Source organism: Schistocerca nitens, chromosome 10, assembly GCF_023898315.1.
Source record: "Schistocerca nitens isolate TAMUIC-IGC-003100 chromosome 10, iqSchNite1.1, whole genome shotgun sequence".
In the NCBI taxonomy this organism is placed as follows: Eukaryota; Metazoa; Arthropoda; class Insecta; order Orthoptera; family Acrididae; genus Schistocerca; species Schistocerca nitens.
In genome coordinates this window covers 215,463,768-215,491,686 of record NC_064623.1, presented here as the reverse complement: position 1 = coordinate 215,491,686, position 27,919 = coordinate 215,463,768, and the positions used below count along the sequence as shown (strand labels likewise).

Below are 27,919 nucleotides of genomic sequence, written 5' to 3'. Positions count from 1 at the left end.
ACATAACGTGAGGCAATACTGACCCTACGACTTATCTTAGAAGCTAGATTAAGGAAGGGCAAACCTACGTTTCTAGCATTTGTAGACTTAGAGAAAGCTTTTGACAATGTTGACTGGAATACTCTTTTTCAAATTCTGAAGGTGGCAGGGGTAAAATACAGGGAGCGAAAGGCTATTTACAATCTGTACAGAAACCAGATGGCAGTTACAAGAGTCAAGGGTTGAAGAGAAGCAGTGGTTGGGAAGGGAGTGAGACAGGGTTGTAGCCTCTCCCCGATGTTATTCAATCTGTATATTGAGCAAGCAGTAAAGGAAACGAAAGAAAAGTTCGGAGTAAGTATTAAAAACCATGGAGAAGAAATAAAAACTTTGAGGTTCGCCGATGACAGTGTAATTCTGTCAGAGACAGCAAAGGACTTGGAAGAGCAGTTGAATGGAATGGACAGTGTCTTGAAAGGAGGATATAAGATGAACATCAACAAAAGCAAAACGAGGATAATGGAACGTAGTCGAATTAAGTCGGGTGATGCTGAGCGAATTAGATTAGGAAATGAGTAAAGTAGTAAAGGAGTTTTGCTATTTGGGGAGCAAAATAACTGATGATGGTCGAAGTAGAGAGGATATAAAATGTAGACTGGCAATGGCAAGGAAAGCGTTTCTGAAGAAGAGAAATTTGTTAACATCGAGTATAGATTTAAGTGTCAGGAAGTCATTTTTGAAAGTATTTGTATGGAGTGTAGCCATGTATGTAAGTGAAACATGGACGATAAATAGTTTGGACAAGAAGAGAATAGAAACTTTTGAAATGTGGTGCTACAGAAGAATGCTGAAGATTAAATGGGTAGATCACATAACTAATGAGGAAGTATTGAATAGGATTGGGGAGAAGAGAAGTTTGTGGCACAACTTGACTAGAAGAAGGGATCGGTTGGTAGGACATGTTCTGAGGCATCAAGGGATCACCAATTTAGTATTGGAGGGCAGCGTGGAGGGTAAAAATCGTAGAGGGAGACCAAGAGATGAATACACTAAGCAGATTCAGAAGGATGTAGGTTGCAGTAGGTACTGGGAGATGAAGAAGCTTGCACGGGATATAGTAGCATGGAGAGCTGCATCAAACAAGTCTCAGGACTGAAGACCACAACAACAACATGAGGTGCTTGTGGCAATTTGACACTTATTGCCATCCTTCAAGTTAATGGAACACTGCAATACATTGGTCTTCTATAATTCTTCTGGCATCACTGCATATGATGAACATCATATCATATTGAAATACTTCCAGTCCACTTATGTTACTGCTCTCATGCACCTTCTGTAGTATGGGCTCTAATGCTACATCCCAAAACTATGGAACGCCCACTGATCCCTGAAGACAGCCTTTTGATACGGTGTATGTAATTTACTTTCTTGGGCATATTATAGATGCATGACTCTCACGGCAGTAGCCATCCAGGCAGTTGTTATAGCTCCACTGGACACCCCCAACACCCTAAGGTTAACAAAGAAATATGGCCACCACAGGTTATCCAAACTGGCATTAATATTGGTCGTCATCGCTAGAGCGTACGTAGAATGAATGTTTGTTGTTAGCGAGTTCGCCTTATTAATTTTGTCTTCAGTTGTCTTGCTTCATCTAAAACTGTACCGGTTGGGGGCTCATCCCATGTAGTTGTCTACGATATTGCAATCTCTTGCATAATAGTTTTTCAAACATCTTACCAAGTACTGTGAGAAGACAAATTGTCTGTAGAATTTGAGTATCATTAGATTCTTGTCTTGGCATCCTTCCATGGTGCATGGACCCATCCTTTAAAGACATGCATTGTATGGCTCAAACTAGTAAGTATCTTATAGGTCACGTAAGGCTTGTATTACTTCAGCAGGGATGTGATCTGGTCCAGATTTTTTTCTTTTCCAATCTTCAAATTATTTGTCTAATTTCTTCTTGTGGGAAGTGGTATGCAGGCTTACTGTTTTTATAGTCTTTGCACAACACTGTTTGTAACCTACACTTATCTTCTATCTCATCGTCATCACCAGAAAGCACAGGGCAACTGACTGTGCCAAGCTTAGTTACCTTCTCATCATTTCTTTTGAGTGTGGACAAGACTGTTTGTGATTGTATTTCCTTGGAGACTGTTGTGTATGCTGTTCCCTCAGATAGGTTTCTAAGTTAGTCATAGCTTTGTAGTATGCCTTGTTTTTATCCTGTATTTTCAGAGCACTTCTTGATTGCCCATATCTCCACAGGGTCAAAAGCTTTTTGGTAATCTATAAAGACCAGATGAATCCTGATGTTATAGTCATTTCCTCAAGGAGAAGACAAATAGTGTGGATGTCATCCTTAGTCTAAAAAAGTATCCAAAATTCCACTTGCTCAACAGATTGATAGAAATCCAGTTCTCTTGCAAGGGGTTGTTAACAATTTTATTCAGGAGTTGTTAAAGCTGTGATAAAAAATGAACTGGGCAGTGGTTCTCCAAGTTTTCCTTATCACCCTTTTTGAAGAGTAGTACCTCTTCAGCATTTTTACATTTCACTGGTATTTTTCCTGATTTGAAGTGCTTGTTTTTAGTATCCTCACAGCTTCCAGCAGGTTACGTCCCATAGTTTCAGCATTTTAGTCGTCATCATAGCCTCCCCTAGGGCTTGATTGATTCTTAGTTGTTCACATGCGTTTTCAGCTTCAGCATTGGTTACTTCCAGGTCTCTCTCTCTCTCTCTCTCTCTCTCTCTCTGTGTGTGTGTGTGTGTGTGTGTGTGTGTGTGTGTGTGTGTTGGGGCTTACGGGCGCTCAACTTCAAGGTCATCAGTGCCTTGACACACATTAAAAGAAACGAATGTGGAAAAATGTAGTAAAATGGAAGCATACACGCAAAGAAAATGGGAAAAGATGGAAAATGCTGTATAAGGAAATAAAATGCAAGGAAAATGGGAAAGGAGCATCAAGGATGACACAGGAAATTGTCACTGGCTGGCCACTTATGTAAAATATGGACGAGCCAGTCACCCTGTGAACAAATTAAGACCCTCTCCATAAAATATTGGTAAAAACATTGGACAGGTCACAGAAGTCTAAAACTTTAATCACATTTGTTTGAGTATTTCCTAAAAGAGATGGCAGATCCACCGGCAAGTCAGCCACGGACTGCTGGACAGAAAATAAAACGTAATCCAATAAAACGTGGCGCACAGTAACCTGGACACCACAAGTACCACACATTGGAGGGTCCTCTTGCCGGAGCAGGAAGCATGCACCATAGGACTGTGGCCTATCCGAAGCCGAGTGAGGAGAACCTTGCCCCGTCTACGGGGCTGGGAGGAAGTACACCACAGATACGTTGTGGGCTTGACTAAACGGAGTTTGTTGTCAGTTATTTCCAGTGACTCATCCTCCCACCAACGCATGACTCGTGAGCTCAACAGCGAGGTGAGTACGTGCAGGGGGACGGCACACTGAAATACTTGCTGATCGAGACATGCCTCCTTGGCTGCGAGATCTGCCCTTCCATTCCCAGCAGTGCCGACGAGCCCTGGAACCCAGCAGCAAACCATCACCTTCCCCAGTTGTTGTAGTTGGAGAAGGGCATCCTGGATGGTCTGGACTATTTTATCTGCTGGATACAAACATTGCAATGAGTGGAGGGCACTTAGTGAATCGGAACAGACAAGAAATTTAGGACAGGAAGAGCGTCTCATCTGCTCCAGTGCCCATAAGATCACAGACAATTCTGGATCAGAGGCAGTAAATGTTTGAGGCAGTTAGACCTTGAGGACACAATCTGGAAAAACAACAGAGCAACCAACAGAATCCCCCTGTTTCGACCCATCTGTAAAAACAGCTACATAGTTGTGCTGCTCAGAAAGAATGACAGAAAATGTTGCATTTAAAATGGAAGCACGAGTGCAATCTCTCTTGCACCGCACCAAATATAAAATCGCTCTGGGCCTCTCCAGTAACAAGGGTGGCAGGCAGTTACAACCCTGGATTTGGGTTGTATACTTCAGGGCTACTTGCTTTTCCTTGTGTGGTCTGTCAGCTGTCACAGTATATAGCTCTCAGTAGAAAGCTCTGTCAATTTCAGTAACATTCTGTCTATTGACTGATTTAATTGGACTACATTTATTTCACTTTTATTGGTGTTCGTCAATAACCTCCTTTCAGGACACTGTCCACCCTTTTAGCTACTCTTCCAAGTCCTTTGCTGTATCTGATGGAATTACAATGTCATCATCAAACATTTTTTTTTAATTTCTTGAAATTTAATTCTCTTTCCAAATTTCTGTTTGGTTTCCTTTACTGGTTGTTCAATGAATAACTTTTTTTCCTCCCTTTTCAAGTACTGCTTCCCTTGCATGACCTTAGGCTCTTAAAACTGCAGTCTGGTTTCTGTACGAGTTGCAAATAATCTTTCACTCCCTGTATTTAATACCTGCTGCCTTCCTCATATGAAAGAGTGTATTCCAGTCAACACTGTCGAAAGCTTTCTCTAAATCTACAAATGAAGGTTTGCCTTTCTTTAACTGATCCTCTAGGATAAGTTGTGCGATTAGCATTGCCTCGCATCTTCCTGCACTCCTCCGTAATCTGATCTAATTTTCCCCTGGTGTGGCTTCTGTGAGTTTTTCCTTTGTTCCGTAAATAAATGATATCAATATTTTTTAAACATGACTTATTAAAGTGGTATTTCAGTAATATTAGCATGTATCAGAACCTGCCTTCTTTGGAATTTGAATTATTACATTCTTCCTGAATTCTGAGGGTATTTTACCGGACTTGTGTATTTTGTGCACCAGGTGAAATAGTTTTGTGATGTCTGGCATTCCCAAGGGTATATTTAGTTCTGAGGCAGATTCATCTACTCGTGGGGGCCTTGTTTTGACTTTGGTCTTCAGTGCTCTGTCAAATTTTTCTCGCAGTATTATATCTTCCAACTCATCTTTATTTCCTTCCTTACTCCTTTAAATAACATTGCCTTCAAGTTTTATTCCATTGTGTAACCCTTCTATGTATTCTTTCCACATTTCAGCTTTCCCATCTTCTCTTAGTCTGAGCTCTTGATATTCACCCAGCTGCTTCTTTCTTCTACAAAGACCTCCTTAATTTTTGTATAGGTGGCCTCTCTCGCCCCTCAGGTAATGCAGGCTTCTACAGCCTTGCGTTTATTCTCTAGCCTTCCCTGCCTTGCCATTTTTCACTTTATATCAATTTCATTTTTTATTTGTCTGTTTTCCATTTTGCCTGCTTCATTTGCCTCATTTGTCTAATTTCTCCAATATTATTCAAAGATTTCTATGAAGTTGTTTTTTTACATATTTGATACTCTGCTACCTCCACTATTTCATTTTTCAAAGCTCCTCATCTTATGTTGTATTCCTTTCCGCCCTTTCATTCACTCATTGCATAATGTTTCTCCGAAACTCTCAACAACCTTTGGCTCTTTGAATAAATCCAGCTGCCATCTTCATAGTTGCTACCTTCTTGTAATTTCCCCAGTTTTAATCTGCAGTTTATTATCAACAAAGTGTGGTCAGAGTCCACAACTGCCCCTGGAAATGTTTGGTACATTTTAAAATCTCATTTTGAGAGCTCTGTTTTAGCAGTATATAATTATCTGAAAACTTCCAGTGTCTCCAGAGTGATAAAGAATGGAAGAGGAATGCCAATTTCACTGCTTAAGTTTTGGACCCAATAAGGCGGATTTCAGGCCTTGTCGAGAAATGGGGTCTTGTTCGTTACACGTAAAGATGTGGCTCTGCTTTTAGCCAAATACTTTCTACCGTCACTGCATCATCCAGACAACTCCTGCATTCGCCGTGTTCTGTAGGACTATGGAAATGAAGTAGTTCTGCTTCTTCTCGAGTAATGATTAGGTGCAGAATCTTCAATTCTCCTTGGGGAATTAGAATTGGCTCTATCTGTGACCAGAGGCACTGCTCCAGGATTGGATCAGACTCATTACGGCAGACTCGGTCAGCTCCTGCCTGGTTTGGTGGACAGTACCCCACAGCTTGAAAGGAGGTACCATTAATTCCACTACAGAAACCAGGCAATGATTGTATTGACCCTAACAGTTACCGGAGTGCAATCCTCAGCAGTTGCGTGGCTAAGACTCTAGAGTGCATGGTCAGCCACCATCCTGCCAGGCTCCTCAAACTCTGAGATCACCTATGCCACTCCCAGCGCAGTTTCAGGTGCTACTGATCTGCCCTTGAAAACTTAATTCTACTGGAGACAGTGGTACAGGATTTCTTCTTATGCCGAAACCATTTGGTCGCGTGTTTTGTTGACCTCAAAAAAGCATACGACACATTGGCGGTACAACATCCTTTGCCAACTTGACGAATGGAGGCTACACGGATGTTCCGACACTTCTTACACTATCCTTCCTCTAGTGCCAGTACTTTTGATATCTCATTGCTGATGTCTCGTACGATTGCTTTGATCAAGAGAGTGGGGTCCCCCGTGGTGGTGTGCTTGGTGTCACACTGTTTGCAATCACTATCAGCAGCATCTCGTCTGCAGTCAGGAGCCCTATTAAATACTCTTTGTTTGTGGATCATTTCCCAATCTTCTTCCCTTCCTCCGATCCTTCGACAACAATAAGAAAACTGCAACTGACCAATAGGAAGCTGGAAGCTTGAGCCGATAAAACTGACTTTAGGCTCCTATCAGAGAAGACTACATGCCTCAAGTTTAACTGCACTCATTGAAGTTTTAACCAACCAGAGTTCACAATGAGGGATCATATTTTACATTTTAAGGACACTGTGCTCTTTTTGGGCCTACCATTTGACTCGAAATTAATGTGACTTCCGCACATGAAACAGCTGCGAACAAAGGGCTTCAAATCGTCAAGTATTTTGAAATGCCTCAGTGGGAATGCACCGAGAGCTTATAGGTTCTGTCTCCTGCAGTTTTATAGGGCATTTGTCAGATCACGGTTAGATTGTGGAAGTGTGTTTTGTGGATCAGTCCGTGTTTCCTACCTCAGGATATCAGATGCCGTCTACCGTGAGGGCATTCTGATATCGACCGGATCCTTTCGGGCGAGCCCGGTTCAGCTGTGTGTGCAGAGGCTGGTGAACAACCACTCTGGATTCGACTGTGCCTCTTCTTGGCTTGACAGGCCCCGAAGATCTGTGGATTGCCTCAGTCATTGGAATTTGGTGCGATGACGCACCTCTGTGACAGATATCCCACTCTCCAGAGTGAGTCATTTAACACACTGCTTCCTCCTCGGGCAGGAGGATCCACTACTCTGTGAAGTGCCACCTTCAGTTCAGCTTATTTTGGCTATACGTGCCTTATATACTGACAGCAAGGCAGCCCTCCATTTGGCTGCAGATCTGTTCACCATCCGCACCGACACTGACAGCAGTGTTATGCAGCTTCTGAAATTTTGTGAACTATCGGCCCTGATCCCTAAAGTGATGGGGAGGGAAGGTGGATTTTAATGCATTGTGAACTATAAACCACTCCACGTGTGGTTGTGCGGGAGCAGGCTCCTCCCTCCTCCCCCCCTCCCCTCCCCCTCTCCCTGCCCCGAGAATGGCGTATGCGACTTTTTGTCAGAGCACTGACCACCATAATGTTGAGTGCCCCACGTCAAAAATCATCATCCAGTGTTCCCAGGTCTACGTATATACAACCTTCTTGCATAACTTGTAAAGCAAGTGGTGTTGTTGATTAGATTATGGTGTGTGCAGAATTCAACCAGGGTTTCCATCCTCGTAATCCGTGTTCTCCTAATATCTCTCCTTTTATTCTTTTACCTAGTATTGAACTCCAGTCTGCCATCACCATTAAATTTTTGTCTTCTTCGCCTGTTTGAATATTTTCTTTTATCTCATCATATATTCTTTCAAAATCTTCATTTTCTCTGTAGCTAGTTGGCATATAAACTTGTGCTTCCTTTGTGGGTGCTGACTTCACGTGTGTCTTGGCTGTGGTAATGGATTCATTATGCTGTTTACAGCAGCTTACTTGTACTCCTATTTTCTTATTCAGTATTAGACATACTCCTGCATTACCTCTATTTGCATAGCAAGGCCATGTTGGTTGATATTACTTGGTCAAATCCGACAATCGTTCAGACTGTTGCCCCGCAACTACTGAAAAGGGCTGCTGCTCCCTTCAGAAGCTGCAGCTTAGTCTGGCCTCTTGACAGATGCCCCTCCATTGTGATTGCACCTACAGTATGGCTGTCAGTATTGTTGAAGCACTTTACCAGTGTTCGTGGCTCATGGGGGTGCACATGATATATACAGACCAATATCTTTTTCAACTTATACATTATATGAAATGTTTCTATACAACAATAATAATAATAATAATAATAATAATAATAATAATTTGTTTTTGTCATTTCTTAGTATATTGCTTTATGATATCATCCAAAGTTACAAGTTAGAAAAATATATCATTTTAAAAGCATTTGTCCAAAAATTTGAGAAGTATACAAGGTGTTTCACAATTCATGTTCCACACTTCTGAGTGTCCACATTATAAGTGCCAGCATCTTTAAATTTATGTGTGTACAGGGTGATTCCATGATGATGTTACAAACTTCCTTTCTAGAAGGATAAATGAATCAGTTTGAACTAAGGGTCCCTATAATGGAAATGAATGAATATTAATTTCCAGTATAGGGACCCTTACCTCAAATTGGAACATTTATCTTTCTCCATCATCCTAGAAAATTTGGAACATCATCATGGACTCATCCTATATATACATAGATTTACAGGCACCGGCACCTATAACTTTGACTCTTTGTAGCACCATTGGATGATGTTTCCGGACGTGGGTTTCTGTGTCGACTAAGTCCCCTCTGCAACATCTAGAAGTTTGTTATATGAATTGTGAAACACTTTGTACGTATCATGCAATTACTTTAAGAACTGTAATAGCAACAGGTTCTCTCTCACGACTTTGACATAATAATTTATGCAATATAAAGTCAAAGTGTGTGTTTACCATTAGTAGTATTTTGTTTAGTTTTGTGATTGTGAACACATGTCTGCAGACTAATACTACAGACGTGTGAGGAATGCTCCCGCCCCCCCCCCCCCCCCCCCCCCATTTGAGATAAAGTCCACCTGTACGTTATTCTTTTCTTAGTCGTGTCTTTTCGGCAATAGCTACCGTCAGCCTGTGAGTGGGCATCTTTCGCTGGCCGGAGAATTTGCTGCTGCCAGTGAGGTTGCAAGCTCATCCATATGGGCAAGCAACTGTGTTGAACTAATTTTTCAGAAATGCTTGCCACTTATGAGACACTTAGTTTTCATGCTACAGTCTCCTTCAAAATTTATCTGAGAAATTTGGAACTATGTGTATGTAGAAGTGTTGTTGTTGTTGTTGTGGTCTTCAGTCCTGAGACTGGTTTGATGCAGCTCTCTATGTTAATCTATTCTGTGCAAGCTTCTTCATCTCCCAGTACTTACTGCAACCTACATCCTTCTGAATCTGCTTAGTGTATTCATCTCTTGGTCTCCCTCTACGATTTTTACCCTCCCCGCTGCCCTCCAGTACTAAATTGGCGATCCCTTGATGCCTCAGAACATGTCCTGCCAACAGATCCCTTCTTCTAGTTAAGTTGTGCCACAAACTTCTCCCCAATCCTATTCAATACTTCCTCATTAGTTATGTGATCTACCCATCTAATCTTCAGCATTCTTCTGTAGCACCACATTTCAAATGCTTCTATTCTCTTCTTGTCCAAACTATTTATCGTCCATGTTTCACTTCCATACATGGCTACACTCCATACAAATACTTTCAAAAATGACTTCCTGACACTTAAATCTATACTCGATTTTAACAAATTTCTCTCCTTCAGAAATGCTTTCCTTGCCATTGCCAGTCTACATTTTATATCCTCTCTACTTCGACCATCGTCAGTTATTTTGCTCCCCAAATAGCAAAACTCCTTTACTACTTTAAGTGTCTCATTTCCTAATCTAATTCCCTCAGCATCACCCGACTTAATTCGACTACATTCCATTATCCTCGTTTTGCTTTTGTTGATGTTCATCTTATATCCTCCTTTCAAGACACTATCCATTCCGTTCAACTGCTCTTGCAAGTCCTTTGCTGTCTCTGACAGAATTACAATGTCATCGGTGAACTTCAAAGTTTTTATTTCTTCTACATGGATTTTAATAGCTACTCCGAATTTTCCTTTTGTTTCCTTTACTGCTTGCTCAATATACAGATTGACTAATATCAGGGATAGGCTACAGCCCTGTCTCACTCCCTTCCCAACCACTGCTTCACTTTCATGCCCCTCGATTCTTATAACTGCCATCTGTTTTCTGTACAAATTGTAAAAAGCCTTTCGCTCGCTGTATTTTACCCCTGCCACCTTCAGAATTTGAAAGAGAGTATTCCAGTCAACATTGTCAAAAGCTTTCTCTAAGTCTACAAATGCTAGAAACGTAGGTTTGCTCTTCCTTAATCTAGCTTCTAAGATGAGTCGTAGGGTCAGTATTGCCTCACGTGTTCTAACATTTCTACGGAATCCAAACTGATCTTCCCCAAGGTCGGCTTCTACTAGTTTTTCCATTCTTCTGTGAAGAATTCGCGTTAGTATTTTGCAGCGGTGACTTATTAAACTGATAGTTCGGTGATTTTCACATCTGGCAATGCCTGCTTTCTTTGGTATTGGAATTATTATATTCTTCTTGAAGTCTGTGGCTATTTCGCCTGTTTCATACATCTTGCTCACCAGATGGTAGAGTTTTGTCAGGACTGGCTCTCCCAAGGCTGTCAGTAGTTCCAATGGAATGGTGTGTACTCCGGGGGCCTTGTTTCGACTCAGGTCTTTCAGTGCTCTGTCAAACTCTTCACACAGTATCGTATCTCCCATTTCATCTTCATCTACATCCTCTTCCATTTCCATAATATTGTCCTCAAGTACATCGCTCTTGTATAGACCTTCTATATACTCCTTCCACCTTTCTGCTTTCCCTTCTTTGCTTATAACTGGGTTTCCATCTGAGCTCTTGATGTTCATGCAAGTGGTTCTCTTATCTCCAAAGGTCTCTTTAATTTTCCTGTAGGCAGTATCTATCTTACCCCTAGTGAGATAAGCCTCTACATCCCTACATTTGTCCCCTAGCCATCCCTGCTTAGCCATTTTGCACTTCCTGTCGATCTCATTTTTGAGACGTTTTTATTCCTTTCTGCCTGCTTCATTTACTGCATTTTTATATTTTCTTCTTTCATCAATTAAATTCAATATATCTTCTGTTACCCAAGGATGTCTACTAGCCCTCGTCTTTTTACCTACTTGCTCCTCTGCTGCCTTCACTATTTAATCCCTCAAAGCTACCCATTCTTCTTCTTTCCCCAATTCCTGTCAATTGTTCCCTTATGCTCTCCCTGAAACTCTGTACAACCTCTGGTTCTTTCAGTTTATCGAGGTCCCATCTCCTTAAATTCCCACATTTTTGCAGTTTCTTCAGTTTCAATCTACAGGTCATAACCAATAGATTGTGGTCAGAGTCCACATCTGCCCCTGGAAATGTCTTACAATTTAAAACCTGGTTCCTAAATCTCTGTCTTACCATTAGATAATCTATCTGAAACCTGTCAGTATCTCCAGGCTTCTTCCATGTATACAGCCTTCTTTTATGATTCATGAACCAAGTGTTAGCTATGATTAAGTTGTGCTCTGTGCAAAATTCTACCAGGCAGCTTCCTCTTTCGTTTCTTAGCACCAATCCATATTAACCTACTACGTTTCCTTCTCTCCCTTTTCCTGCTACCAAATTCCAGTCACCCATGACTATTAAATTTTCGTCACCCTTCACTATCTGAATAATTTCTTTTATTTCATCATACATTTCTTCAATTTCTTCGTCATCTGCAGACCTAGTTGGCATATAAACTTGTACTACTGTAGTAGGTGTGGGCTTCGTACCTATCTTGGCCACAATAATGTGTTCACTATCCTGTTTGTAGTAGCTTACTCGCATTCTTATTATCCTATATTATTAAACCTACTCCTGCATTACCCCTATTTGATTTTGTGTTTATAACCCTGTAGTCACCTGACCAAAAGTCTTGTTCCTCCTGCCACCAAACTTCGCTAATTCCCACTATATCTAACTTTAACCTATCCATTTCCCTTTTTAAATTTTCTAACCTACCTGCTCGATTAAGTGATCTGACATTCCACGCTCCGATCCGTAGAATGCCAGTTTTCTTTGTCCTGATAATGACATCCTCTTGAGTAGTCCCCGCCCGGAGATCCGAATGGGGAACTATTTTACCTCCGAAATATTTTACCCAAGAGGATGCCATCATCATTTAACCATACAGTAAAGCTGCATGCCCTCGGGAAAAATTACGGCCATAGTTTCGCCTTGCTTTCAACCGTTCGCAGTACCAGCACAGCAAGGCCGTTTTGGTTAGTGTTACAAGGCCAGATCAGTCAATCATCCAGATTGTTGCCCCTGCAACTACTGAAAAGGCTGCTGCCCCTCTTCAGGAACCACACGTTTGTCTGGCCTCTCAACAGATAACCCGCCGTTGTGGTCGCACCTACGGTACGGCTATCTGCTATCTGTATCACTGAGGCACGCAAGCCTCCCCACCAACGGCAAGGTCCATGGTTCATGGGGGGGGGGGGGGTATGTAGAAGTATAAACACTTTTAATAAAATGATTTATGATTTTTTTGGGGGGGGGCAGGGGACATGGTGGGGGGGGGATCAAGCCATTGTTAGGGGCCCCAACTTTTTACCAGCACCTGCCTGTAAGGTTTCCCCTCCCCCCTTGCCATCCTTCCAACTCCACCTGTTGTGACCCTCATTTAGGACCTCAATATTTATAGGCTAGCGGTGGTTTCCACCACAAGTTTCAGGATTCGACGTGCTGTATACACAGTAAACAGTCACGGCATTCAGAGTCCACCGATAGAGGCGAGTAGGATAACAGAAACGGATGAAGAAACCTGCTCCAGCCAGCCGTATATTTGCTCGATACCGTAGCTCGTGTAATGGGTCTGCAATATTGGACACATTTCTGTGACAGGTTCCTCGCCGAGAGTGTCTGCCGTTACATATATCTGTAAGTCTCTATTGTTCATTTGTATGTTTGGCAGCTGTACCCCCACATGCAATGGTCACAGATCTCAAATATCTGTGTGCCACAGAACTGTCCTCCAACTCACAGTGTAAATTCCTCTTGCTTTTTCATTTTTCCCAAAATTCTGAAATTGTTTGCTGCAGATACTTTACTACTGTCTCATATGTTTATTTCTCCAATTTTTGTGTCAATTTCACATGTTTACTTTACGTTTCAAAATTACCTTCCCCTATGGTGTTTACACGTACTTATTACTCCCTCGGGTCATTTACATTCTTCTGCCTCTCCCTATATCGACATGCCATCCTAAGTGGATCTCAACTCCATCTGCCAGTTCACAAATGCATTTCTATCCCACTTCCACATCCTGTGCTGCATAATTTGTGGAATCCATCCCCTTTTCCCTCCCTGCATTGCGGCTTAACTTTAAAAATTCACTTCCGTGGATGCAACCCCTCATTTAGAATGACCTCCAGATTGTCACATTTGTCAAATTTTAGAGCTACAGTGCCAGTACATGCAGTTGGCAAGGACAGGGGGGGGGGGGGGGGGGGAGAGAGAGAGAGAGAGAGAGAGAGAGAGAGAGAGAGAGAGAGAGAGAGAGAGAGAGACTGTGTGTGTGTGTGTGTGTGTGTGTGTGTGTGTGTGGTGCTTAAAGGGATTTACACCAAGTCTTCAGTTACTTTACATAATATTCTAATTGTACACTTCCATGTAATAGATACTGATTTGACATTAGCTGCAGGGCCCCAGAGGATTATGCCATAGAATATATTGAGTGAACATGTGCTGGCATTCCTGTCTGCAGGTCAGTACAATAAAAGGAATTTCTAAGTGCAGGCAGGCAGGAGTCCAATGTCCCTGGTAAATCATTCACGTAAGTCAAGAACATGAGTGGGATGAGCATCAAACTTTCTTGAACACAGTCCATACATGTTATAAAAATGGATGTATTTATGCGTGTATGTTCCACATCTCATCCTAAACCACTGGACCAATTTCAACCAATCTTGGTAAATGTAATCCTTACCACCAGGCAACAATTGCTGTGAGGAGAAGAACCACTTACTTATCAATCTATCATAGTTTAAGAGGTACAACATCGGAAACACTGAGATGCGTGAAAAAATGCCACATCATGCATGAAGTCTTAATATATTGTCCAGAAGAAGCTGAGTAGCACAGTCGCGGTAGTGTAGTGGTTATGATACTAGACTGTTGTGTGGAGGGTCATGAGTTCATAACTCACTTGAACTGTAAAATTTTAATTTATATATTTGGTTCGAGTACAGTCTAGAAGTACCCACAAATGGCAAGAATCATTGTACCAGAATGTTCTGTAGCTCTATATATACTTTATGTGTTCTGGCCGTTGGCAGTTCGCTCCGCGCTCTTGTAAATGCAAGTTCTGAATAAACCTTCGTTAAGTGAAGTTAGTGTTCATCATTCATCTACTTACACCTTCCTCTACTACTAAGACACTCCTACAGTCGAATCAACTTAAGGAAATCCTTGACACCTGGCAGCTTTTTTGACGTCTTTCAACTGTGAAGTGCAAATGGCTGTAGGTGAAAATGATAACCATCTGTAGAGCTACGAAGAGGCATTGCCATTGAGACGTTTACAAAATTGCATTGCAGACGTGCAAAGCAGCTGTGCCCAGCACTCAGAAACTGTCCAGGATACTGTACACATACATTTGTACATTATGCGTATTTCTTTGTATGACTGTTTCATGATTTCAAAGGTGTTTTCACAAATACATGCCAATGAATTATTTTTTTTGATACTTCACTACAAACACAGTTCATTTTTTGCTTTAATTGCTAGTAGAAAATTGGAAAAAGCATACCTGGGCAATTGTCAGCTAGTATGTAGTTACTCCTCATTCAAATTTAGTTTTATTTCCTGGGCACCATTTGTTAATGTGATGCTTTGTTTTTTGTAACTGACTGCATCCACGGAAGGCTGATGCCTTCAACACCAAGGATTTTTAAGTTACCTCCAATAATTTTATGATTCAAGCCATTGAAGATCTTATTGGGTTGACAGTCAATATTAGCAGGATACTTTTTCTGTTTAGATAAACCGAAACTAATTTTGTGAAATAATGTATTGGTTTGTCTACAGCAAATCCTTTTCAGAAACCAGCTGAGCAGTTGTTGAACAATTATTGTCAGAAAAATGGCTCAATATTCTGTTACACGCTACCTTCTTAGAGAAGTTTGCAAATATGGGAAGGAAGGAGATTGGTGTATAACAAAATATCATTGTACTTTCAAACCTGGGTTCTGCCAGGGAGATGTGTAGTAGAAGTCTGTTCTGGTATTTTCTGAAGAACAACAGTCTGCCACATTTACTGTTTTTAGTTGGACTAAAGTATCCTTTTGTTTTGAGTTACAGTCTAAATATTTGTGTAGTGATATATTGTTGAAATGTAATGGGTTGGCTGGATTTTAAAATCTGAATTTGCCAGTAGAGGGCTGTGAGTGGGACAATTGATGACTTCCCAACCGAATGAATCCAAGAGTTGTCTGGTGGTGCTTTCTGTGTGGGGATGGGCATTTTCATGTGACAGGCACACTCCATCATTATCATCCCTCTTCTTTTGTTCTGTATCACCCTCCACAGTTTTTAAGGGTTTCACAGTACTGCCTAGCATTAATTGCTTGCCCCTGGGGCCAAAATTCAGTGAGTGCAAAAAAGACAGAGGCCACGATTTATCAGACCAAAATACCGTTTTGAACATTTTTGCTGATGATGAGGAGGGATGTTGCTACTGCATGGACTGTCTTTTCATCTCAGCAGTGCTGTGGGTCACCGCAATGTGTTACCAGTACCAATAGTGTCACGGAATTGTTCACCTTCCAGTCTGAAGTGCTTGAGATATTCTCACGAAGACGCAGTTCTCTTGACTTTGTGTTGATCTGTTAGTTATTTTGATACCAGCATTGCACACAATTTTTGAAAACAAAGTGTTTCTGTAATGTTGACAAAAATTATGGGAATGTAGCCATTTTATGTCATCAACAACAGCACAGTTCTTGGATTGTCAGTGATGTAAGAAAAAGGATAGATTGCAACGTACCATAAAGATGAAAGTTCTAGTCTTTTAGGCTTTGGCCAAGTCTTCTTCAAAAAAGAAAACACACACATTCATTCACAGAATCATGCACACAGGACCGCGATCTCTGTCAGTTTGGCTCCAAACACAACCATCACGTAGAACGAAAGCAGCAATCTGGAAGGGGCGGGAAGGGAAAGGGATAGCAAGGTATGGGTCGGGGGATTGAAGACCACTGCCTGACGAAGTGTGCAGGGACAAGACTGCCACCAGGTGCAGTGTTGGCAGCCTTTGGGGCAGGGAGGTAGGGAGGGGGGGGGGGGAGGGGGAGTGGAAAAAATGAGGACCTGGGAAAGGGAAAGATAGGTTGGTGTGTTGGCAGAGGGTGGCACAGAGTGAGGGTGGGGATGTGATTGAGAAGGATAGGGGTGGAAAGTATGGGGACAGTAGGTTACTGTAGGTTCGGGAATAATAAGTAACGCCTTGGTATATGCTGGTTCCAGAAAAACTGGACTGGAAAAGGTTAAGAAGCATTATAATATTTCAGGCACTTCTCCTCTGACCAGCCAACTTTCTCTTCACATTTGAGTTGTGTTGTCAAATGTTTCTGTTAGATGGCATTACTCACATTCACCAAGGATGTAATGAGGAAATTGCTTAATTGTTATAAGAGAGCCTTTTATTAAATTTCACATATTCATTACTATACACCTCCTTCTTCTTCTTCTTCTTCTTCTTCTTCTTCTTCCTCTTACTCTTCTTCTTCTTCTTCTTCTTCTTCTTATTATTATTATTATTATTATTATTATTATTATTATCATTTCTTTGATTTATGCCATCTGTGGATCACATGAAGTAACTTCCTCAATTTTTGTCTTCATTCCTGATCTTGGGTGTTTCCCGTATTTATTTATTTTCATTGTGTTCGTTTCTTCTTTTATCCGTCCATAAGAGATGCACTTTTGACATTTTCCTGAAAACCCCCAAACTTCCTAACCTGTTTCTAAGTTACCTAACCTAAAATTTATGTTTTCATCGTGTTAATTTATGCTAAGCTGTTTTTACGTCTTCCTTAAACTGATTTGCATTGAGGGATTTTTGTCAAAATGGTCAAATATATTTTAGGTAGTCTTAAATCGGCTGGGAAGTTTCAAGACATCTCTCACTTCTCTGCAGACTGAAGGATTCATTTACCAACGGCAAAATAACTGATGCGTACATCATCATTACTATTCGGATTTCATGAAGGATGAACTAATGATTAGAGTAAGATATAATGTCTCACCTGATATCAAGTATAGCTATTATTTATAGGAAAAGTCATTTTCATATTAAATACAGCTCTCTCTCTCACATATAATGTATTATATCAGTGAAATTATACTGGGGAGGGCGGACTCCACTGATAAACCTTCAGAGATCGTTCAGGGATATTTTCTGAGCATTTTGGTACAAGAGACCCATGGTCCCCAATGGCTTATTACAAGGTAGTAATGTAATTGTGTTTTTTTCACTTTGTTACTGTTATAACGTCAAGTTTAACGCATATATTTCAGAACAACACAACACATGTAAGCCACAGAGTAAGTTGACAGCAAGACATGTGTACACGTTAGCATTCGAATGAGCACTGAGTCCCAGTCTAGCGACCGCTGCTCAGCTGACCGCTGCTCGGCTGACCGCTTAGGTGGCGCAGCTGCTGCATGGCTGGCAGACAGCGCCGCACGTAGAGGACGCGCGTAATTGCGCGGCGGCACTTTGAATGATCGGCGAGTCACAACACTTTTGCCCCCTTTGAAATTGTTGCACTGGTCTTGATGGAGGTGTCCTGGAGATGGCTAACGTCCATAGGCGTTGTTTGACTCGCTGTAAAGTCTCGAGGAGGAGGCTTCCCGTACGGACGGAAGTGTCCCCGATGATAACGGGTCGAGATGACAGGAGACGTAGGGGTCGAATCTGCTGGGGCCCCATGCACCAATCTGCCCGTTGCGGCAAGTCCAGTTGCTATGACAGGAGACATGGGCGATGTGTCGGTGTCCGTTGGAGGAGGAGGCGAGTAAATTTGCTCTGACAGAGGATGGTCATCCGGTTCCTGCATGGGCACGTCTCCTGGTGTCGTCCGTTCTTGTGCTGGCATCGCGATGACGGTGAGAGGGCTGCGTTGTGAGTATTGAGAGATGCCAAGATCCCGAGCGTCAGGTAGAGCCAAAGGTGGTGTAGCTGCATTCGGAACAGGCGTTGCCGGCACACGAGGCTGAAGCTGGTCCGAATGACACACTGCAACACCCGTGTCCGTCTGGATTTCATACAGGAGTCTGCCACGGTGTCTTAAGATGCGGCCCGGGCTCCATTTTGGCCGCCTGCCATATCCCCGTACCCAGACGAGGTCGTCGGCGGTGAACCGGCCAAGTGAAGGCACCCGCGGCCGCATAAGGTGAAGTAGCGTGTGGGGCTGTCGGCCATGTAAGAGCTCAGCCGAGCTGTGGTCGCCCATGGGGGTGAAACGGTAAGACGCCAGAAACTGGAGAAGCGCATCATCAGCAGCAGAAGAAGTCAGAAGTTTCCGCATCTGAGCCTTAAATGTGCGGACCAGTCGTTCAGCCTCACCATTGGATTGTGGATGGAACGGCGGGGCCGTGACATGCATAACACCGTGACGAGCACAAAAATCCGCAAATTCGGAAGAGGCAAATTGCAGACCATTATCAGTAACAAGAGTAGAGGGGAGGCTTTCCAAAGAAAAAATGCGGGCGAGAGCACTGGTGGCTGCCGTGGTGGTAGGCGACGTGCAACGGACAATGAAAGGAAAGTTAGAGTAGGTGTCAATTACGAGGAGCCAATAAGTACCCAGAAAGGGTCCCGCAAAGTCAGCATGAATGCGCTCCCAGGGCTTCTCAGGCGAAGGCCACAGTGACAAAGATGACTTCGGGACAGAGGCCTGTGACGCACAAGGGCCGCAGGCAGCAACCATGTGTGCTATTTCAGAGTCGATGCCAGACCAGTACACATGATGGCGCACCAGAGATTTTGTGCGAGACACACCCCAGTGCCCTTGGTGAAGGAGGCGCAAGACCGAAGCACGCAAAGACGCAGGTACCACAACACGCGGCGAAGCATTTTTGGTGGAAAGGAGGATAACACCATCCCTAGCCGTGAGGCGGTAGCACAAAACGTAGTAATTCCGCAACGGATCAGAAGTCTTAGCGGACGGGCGATCTGGCCAACCCTTCTGAATACAGTGTAAAACCCGGGAGAGGGTAGGGTCAGAACCCGTAACAGCCGCCAGCCTGTCCCCAATGATGGGGAACCCGTCCACAACCCGCTGCTCGGCAACATCCAGGTGGAAACACAAAAGTTCGTCCCTATCGAATGCCTGATCAGGACCCATGGGAAGGCGAGACAGAGCATCAGCATTTGCATGTTGAGCCATTGGCCGGAAATGAATCTCATAATTGAAACGAGATAAGTAAAGAGCCCAACGCTGGAGGCAGTGTGCAGCCTTGTTGGGAAGTGACGTTGATGGATGAAACAAGGAAACAAGTGGTTTGTGATCCGTAACAAGATGAAATTTTGAGCCATAGAGAAAAACACCAAACTTATGAAGAGCATAAATAATGGCCAAAGCTTCTTTTTCAATTTGAGAATACTTTTGTTGGGCATCCGTGAGCGTTTTGGAGGCATAAGCAATGGGTTGTTCCAAACCGTCGGAAAAACGGTGCGCAAGGACTGCACCGACCCCGTATTGAGAGGCATCCGTGGCAAGAACAAGATGTTGGCCAGGTTGATAAGTAGCCAGGCACGGGGCCTGTTTCAGCATAGTTTTCAATTTCTGGAAATCCACTTCGCATGACGCGGACCAGTGAAAAGGAACGTTTTTATGCAACAGGCGATGCAACGGCTGAGCCACCGAAGCCGCAGACAGTAAAAACCTGTGATAGTATGTTATTTTTCCCAAGAAGGCCTGCAGTTCCTTAACAGATGTAGGGCGAGGAAGGGCATCGATCGCAGCGACAGTTTGCTGAAGCGGACGAATACCATCCCGAGAGAGTTGAAACCCCAAGTACATGATAGATGCCTGAAAAAATTGTGATTTCTGAAGATTACACTTAAGACCGGCAGTCTGTAAGACATGAAAAAGTATGCGGAGATTTTGAAGATGTTCTTCAGTCGTGGAGTCAGTGACAACAATGTCGTCCATGTAATTGATACACCCAGGGACAGGGAGCAATAATTGTTCCAAGAATCGCTGAAAGAGAGCAGGGGTGCTCGCAACCCCGAATGGCAAGCATTGGTATTGATAGAGGACGAAAGGCGTGTTAAGGACCAGAAACTGCCGGGAAGCAGTGTCGAGAGGAAGTTGATGATAAGCTTCTGACAGGTCAGTTTTAGAAAAATACTGGCCTCCAGCAAGTTTAGTGAGCAGTTCTTCAGGACGGGGCATAGGGTAAGTGTCGATGAGGCAGTGGGCATTTACAGTGGCTTTGAAATCGCCACAGAGATGAATATCATGATTTGGCTTAGCAACGACAACGACAGAGGACCACTCACTGGAAGTGACAGGAAGCAAGACCCCTGAAGCAGTGAGACGATCCAGCTCCCGTTTTACCGGATCACGAAGGGCCACAGGAATGGGCCGAGCCCGAAAAAACTTAGGCCGAGCAGTGGGTTTGAGCGTGATATGAGCTTCAAATTCGTTTGCACGGCCTAACCCAGGAGAAAAAAGGGACGAAAATGTCGTCGACAAGGAATCCAGTTGAGCATAGGGAATAGCATCAGAGACAATATTGACAGAGTCATCTATGGAGAACCCAAAAACGCGAAAGGCATCAAAACCAAAAAGATTTTCTGCGTTGCTCTGGTCGACCACAAATATGGGAACAGTGCAAACGACGGATTTGTAAGATACCTCAGCATTAAACTGTCCCAAGAGAGAAATCTTCTGTTTATTGTACGTCCGTAATTGCCGAGTGACAGGGGACAGGAGTGGAGAACCCAGCTGAAGATACGTCTGAGAATTAATTATAGTGGCGGCAGAACCGGTATCCACTTGCATGCGAACATCTCGACCAAGGATTTGGACAGTGAGGAATAACTTCCCTGAAAGGGAAGAAGTGCAATTGACAGACAACACAGAACCAGAATCAGCGTCGTGTTCATGAACATCATGTATGCGGTCGGATTTGCAAATGGAAGACACATGACCTTTCTTTTTGCAATTGTGACACACAGCCCAACGTTGGGGACAATCCTCGCATGAATGTTTCATAAAACACTGCGGACATGAAGGAAGTTGCCGGGGGTTTTGCTGCAGTTTCTTAGCGGGTTGTTTACGGTTAGGCCGAGGCTGCGCGTGGGAGCGCACTGCAGCCACGTCGGCCGGCGGGGATGTGCCGCACGCGTCGTCAACAGCACACAGAGGTTGTATTTCCCCGACATCACCCCACGCCTCTATTTGCGCCCCAGCAGCATGAGAAATTTCAAAAGACTGCGCAATGGAGAGAACTTCATCTAGAGTCGGATTCGCCAACTGAAGGGCACATTGCCGAACTTCTTTGTCGGGCGCCGACCGGATAATAGCATCCCGTACCATGGAATCGGCATAGGATTCTTTGTGAACATCAGTAACAAATTGACACTTTCGACTGAGGCCGTGAAGTTTAGCAGCCCAAGCGCGATAGGATTGATGTGGCTGTTTTTGACAACGATAAAAGGCAACACGAGAGGCTACCACATGCGTTTGCTTTTGAAAATAGACAGACAGAAGTGAGCACATTTCAGCAAAGGACAAAGACGCAGGATCTTTCAAAGGAGCCAATTGCGACAACAACCGATACATTTGAGGTGAAATCCAGGAAAGGAACAGAGACTTACATGGTTGTTCGTCCGTGACATGAAATGCCAAGAAGTGCTGTCGAAGACGTTTTTCATAATCAGACCAGTCTTCCGCCATCTCGTCGTAAGGAGGAAAAGGAGGTACAGCCAATGACGAGAAACGCCCCGCATTTGATGCCGCGACGAAATCGTGAATCGCCGCTGTTAGGAGCGTTTGCTGTTCAAGGAGATTTTGCAATAGTTGCTCGACAGTAGCCATGGAACCCTGTGGGTCAATGGTGAAAAGGAAAAATCCACTACCTCGTCGCCAATTGTTATAACGTCAAGTTTAACACATATATTTCAGAACGACACAACACATATAAGCCACAGAGTAAGTTGACAGCAAGACGTGTACACGTTAGCATTCGAATGAGCACCGAGTCCCAGTCTAGCGGCCACTGCTCGGCTGGCCGCTTAGGTGGCGCAGCTGCTGCATGGCTGGCAGACAGCGCTGCACGTAGAGGACGCGCGTAACTGCGCGGCGGCACTTTGAATGATCGGCGAGTCACAACAGTTACCCTAGTTACTTTTGTTTCTGTGAAAATACCTTGAAAACAGTGAAAACTTGCGTAATATGCAATCGCCAAAACATGCAATATGAAAGGAAGGATAATGCAACACCCATCTACATCTACATATCAAGCCATTAAACAGTGCCCTGTACCACTTTTAGTCATTTTCCTTCCTGTTCCACTCGCTGATAGACCGAGGGAGAAATGACTGTCTATATGCCTCTGTATGAGCCCTAATTTCTCGTATGTTATCTTTAGTGTCCTTACACAAATGTATGTTAGTGTCAGTAGAATCATTTGGCAATCAACTTAAAATGCCAGTTCTCTAAATTTTCACCAATAGTGTTCCTCGAAAAGGATGTTGCCTTCTCTCCAGGGCTTCCCATTGATTTTCCCGAAGTGTTTCCTTAACACTTACGTGTTGTTCAAAATTACTGGTAACAGATCTATTGAATTGCTTTGGACAGGTGCAAAAGTTCTGAGTTCTGTGACTTGGTTGCCATCACTGTAGGAACAGCTCCACATGGGGTCATTGTGGCGCTCTTCCATTGCATTCAGTGAAACTGTAAACACATTATTACATATTGGCCAACGATTTGTTAGTAAACCTAACTTCACTGTTAACACACAAATGATATTGCCAGAGAAACAGATCTGAGACGGTACAGAGTAGAGTTAAATGCAGATTTGAGGGCAAAGAGTAAAAGGTACATTACTGTTGTCAACAGCAAATACCATGAATGAGTGGAACAATTTTGCTTGCCAACATGGCACACAGTGCATACTAAACACATTTGCAGATATTTTCTTTTATTGCAATATAAACTCATGCTCATAAATTAAGGATAATGCTGATACATGGTGAAACGACGCTCTGGCGGGCGGTTTGCGGGTTTAAATCACCTCGGGGTATGACCATGCGATGCATTGGACCTGTGGTCGTCGCACAGTGGCACTGGCAGCAGTCCATATATGCAGAAAGGTGTTGGTTCATGTCAGACTACAGTGCAGTGAGTAAGTGTGCAGACATGCTGATGGTGACTGTGTGTTGAAAATGGCTCAAAGAACACATATTGATGACGTTATTAGGGGTAGAATACTAGGGCAAATGGAAGCTGGTTAAACACAGCAGGTTGTAGCATGGGCCCTCCGTGTGCCACAAAGTGTGATCTCAAGATTATGGCAACGATTTAAGCTGACAGGAAACATGTCCAGGCGCTACAGTACGGGACGTCCACGGCGTACAACACCACAAGAAGACCGATATATCACCATCAGTGTCCGCAGATGGCCACGGAGTACTGCAGGTAGTCTTGCTTGGGACCTTACCGCACCTACTGGAACAGTTGTCTCCAGACACACAGTCTACAGATGACTGAACGCACATGGTTTATTCACCTGGAGACCTGTTAGGTGCATTCCACTGACCCCTGGTTACAGGAGAGCCCGTAAAGCCTGGTGTCAAGAACACAGTACATAGTCATTGAAACAGTGGTCCCAGGTTATGTTCACGGACGAGTCCAGGTACAGTCTGAACAATGATGCTCGCCGGGTTTTCATCTGGGGTGAACCAGGAACCAGAAACCAAACCCTTAATGTCCTTGAAAGGGATCTGTATGGAGGTCATGGTTTGATGGTTTTGGGTGGGATTATGACTGGTGCACATACACCCCTGCATGTCTTTGACAGAGGAACTGTAACCGGTCAGGTATATCTGGACATTATTTTGCACCAGTATGTCCACCTTTTTATGGGTGCAGTGGGTCCCACATTCCTCATGATGGATGATAATTCACGGCCCCATCGAGCTGCCCTCGTGGAAGAGTACCTTGAAACAGAAGATATCAGGCAAATGGAGTAGCCTGCCTGTTCTTCAGACCTAAACCCCATCGAGCACGTCTGGGATGCTCTCGGTTGACGTATCGCTGCACGTCTTCAAACCCCTATGACACTTCAGGTGCTCGGACAGGCACTGGTGCAAGAGTGGGAGGCTATACCCTAGCAGCTGATCCACAATATGCCAACCTGTTGTACGGTCTGTGTACGTGTGCATGGTGATCATATTCCATATTGATGTCTAGGTAAATTCACAGGTGTTTTGTAGCACATGTGTTTCGGGACGGTTTTCTCCACTTATCACCAATACTGTGGACTTACAGATCTGTGTTCCCTATGTGCCTATGCTATTAGTGCCAGTTTCGTGTAGTGCCATGTTGTGTGGCACCACATTCTGCAATTATCCTTAATTTATGAACATGAGTATAGATACGAAATAAATGGGAGAAAGAAACCAAATAAAATTTGACAACTCTGTAACGAGCCGCTGGAGACCATGGATCGATGCGTACCAAAATACTCTAATGTCGCTGAATAACCTCCAAAATTTTCTCAGTGAAATTGGAGTTCATCTTATATACTACCCAAGTAAGATGGTTGCATAGTGCCCATAATGAGAGAAATTACAGCTCAAAAGACAGTGATTGAAAGAATTGCACATACAAATCATAGGTCCAGGTTTGAGTTATTGCACAGCTATAATCAGTGGGTAAGGTTCATTACAATACCTATACCACCACAGAATGAAAGTTTCACATTATTATATTATGCCTCTTAGATGTGTGCTATATGAATTAGTTTAGGACACTGGTGTAGGGAGATTGGAATTAACAGATAGTATAATCTTCACATTGGAAAGTTGGCTGTTATTGTAGGACTTCTGCAAAAGGTACAGGATAATGTATTTATGTTAGAAAATGGACCTAGTTTGAAGCAAGAGATAAACTTACCATAGTTAGTTCTGATGAATAGTTTGAAGTGTGAGGCATTTAGGTAACAGATATAAAAATTTAAAAAATATGAATTGTTCTTTGTCATTCCTAGTGACAGTATATGCACAGTTTTAAAGACTTTAACCAAATTTCTAGACAAAATTTTAACCTTTTAAATAAGATAATGTTATGCACAGAAATGTATAATTGTCAAATTTAAATTTTCCCTCTATTGTGTAACTGTGTGGACTCATTCTCTTATTTTTACCTGCAGATATTAGCGTATCCCCACCATCAACCACCTGAAGAAATAGAACAGATTTTCATTAAAGAGGAGAATGTAAGTATTACGGGCTATTTATTCCTGTATTGTATCTGGAGTTTTTACTGAAATAGAATGTTTTACATGGATGTTTTGGTTTTACTTTGTGTCAGTGCTAAAAGAGGGAAAACACATTAATGGAATGTAAGTACACTATGTGATCAAAAGTATCCAGACACCGCCAAAAACATAGGTTTTTCATACTAGATGCATTGTGCTGCCACCTACTGCCAGGTACTCCATATCAGTGACCTCAGTAGTCATTGACATCGTGAGAGAGCAGAATGGGGCATTCTGCAGAACTCAGGGACTTCGAATGTGGTCAGGTGATCGGGTGTCACTTGTGTCATACATCTATATGCGAGATTTCCACACTCCTAAACATCCCTAGGTCCACTGTTCCCGATGTGATAGTGCAGTGTAAATGTGAAGGGACACACACAGCACAAAAGCATACAGGCTGACCTCGTCTGTTGACTGACAGAAACTGCCACCAGTTGAAGAGGGTCGCACTGTGTGATAGGCAGACATCTATCCAGACCATCACACTACAGTCAATTCCGTACAACAAATAGTCATTCCAACAGTTGATGTAGCACATGAGCAGGAGTCAGTAAATAGGGCAGAATGATCCAAATTTTTGGCTGTACGTATTGATGAAAACCTGAACAGGAAGAAGAATATTACTGAGCTTCTCGAACATGTAGGTTCAGCTGATTTTGCTCTTTGTACAATTGCTAACAATGGAAACAAACATATCAACCTCCCTGACATATTTTGCACATTTCTACTCAGTAGTATCTTACAGAATAATTCTCTGGGGTAATTCATCACTTAGGGAGTACTGATTGCACAAAAGCAAGCAGTAAGAATAATATGCGGTGCTCACCCTTGGACATCATGTAGGTACCTCTTCGAGGAGCTAGGCATTTTAACTAGCCATTATTCACTAATGAAACTCGCCATAAATAATCTATCAAAATTTGAGAAGAACAGTGATGCCCATACCTACAGCACTGGAGGGAAACATGACCTTTATTACCCATTGTTAAAGCTGTCAGTGGCTCAGAAAGGAGTTCAGTATGCGGCAACAAAAATTTTTTATCATTTGCCCAACAATATAAAATGTCTGACATATAGTGAAACAAGTTTTATATCTAATTTAAAGTCATTCCTCCTGGACAACTCCTTCTGTACCATTGACAAATTTCTAGTTAAAGACTGATATCCAGTTAAATAAATAAATAAACAAATACTCCAAAAAGCATGCTTACAATTGTTTGTAAAATTGGAATGCACACAGATGGAGCAATTTATCATTATACTGTCCACTGAATAAAAAATAAAATAGAACAATTTCAGTTCATACTGCAGTCCATTATAAGCACAGTAGTTTGTATCACGGGACATTGGTGTAGAGAGACAGGAATCCAACAGATAATACTACCCTCATATTGGAAAGTTAGCTGTTATTGTAGGACTTCTGCAAAAGGTGAAGGGCCATGCACTTGTGTCAAAAAATGGATCTAATTTAAACTTACCATAGTTCTGATGAATAGTTTGAAGTGTGAGGCATTGAGATAACAGATGTTAACAAATACAAAATATTAATTTTTCTTTGTGTTTATCAGTCCTATTGGCAGTATATGCACACTTTTTAAGAGATTAACCGAAGTTGTAGACAAAATCTCAAAGATAATATTGTGTATAGAAATATAATAGACAAATTTCAGTTTTTCCTCCATAGTGTATCTGTATGGAGTCGTGTTTTTTTTTACCTGCACATATTAACTGATCCCCACCATCAACCATCTGAAGAAATAGAGAAGATTTTCATTAAAAAGAGAATGTTGTAAGTATTACAGGCTATTTGTACCTGTATTTTGTCTGGAACTTTTAATTAAATAATATATGTTAAAGGACTTTTGGTCTTACTTTGTGTCAGTGCAAAATGAGAGAAAACACGTTAATGGATTATAAATATACAAGGGTGATTAAAAAGCAGAGAGAATATAAGCTCTAAGATTTCAGTGGTTGCAAGACTTTTCTCGTTTGGCTGCAGCAGACAACCATAGTGTTTGCACTCACAACTTACAGATGGCCCATAAGGAAGTTGCATTAAATAATATTACACCCCACCTACTGTAATATTGGACCAGTCATGGTACCATTAGACCTCATGGGAACAATGTGAATAATTCCTGAATGGTCACATGAGCTCCTTGTGGGAACAGGACTCCCTTACATTTTGGGCTGTGGTTTTGATGTCTCATTTAAATAC

General features: G+C 42.7%; 1 protein-coding gene across 17 annotated transcripts in view; it reads left to right on the top strand.

The window, feature by feature from the left end:
• The window catches only part of LOC126210400 (gastrula zinc finger protein XlCGF52.1-like), a 261,120-nt gene that overhangs the window by 48,098 nt on the left and 185,103 nt on the right, over positions 1-27,919 (top strand). For 14 of the 17 annotated variants that reach the window (XR_007540659.1, XM_049939633.1, XM_049939639.1 and 11 more), the window contains exon 3: positions 25,591-25,656. The exons of the other annotated variants lie outside the window; for them this stretch is intronic. Coding sequence is in view for 13 of the 14 variants with exons in the window: in XM_049939633.1 (XP_049795590.1) it covers positions 25,591-25,656 (66 nt within the window). In the remaining variant the exon portion in view is untranslated. The remainder of the gene's footprint in view (positions 1-25,590; positions 25,657-27,919) is intronic. 17 annotated transcript variants of the gene reach the window in all.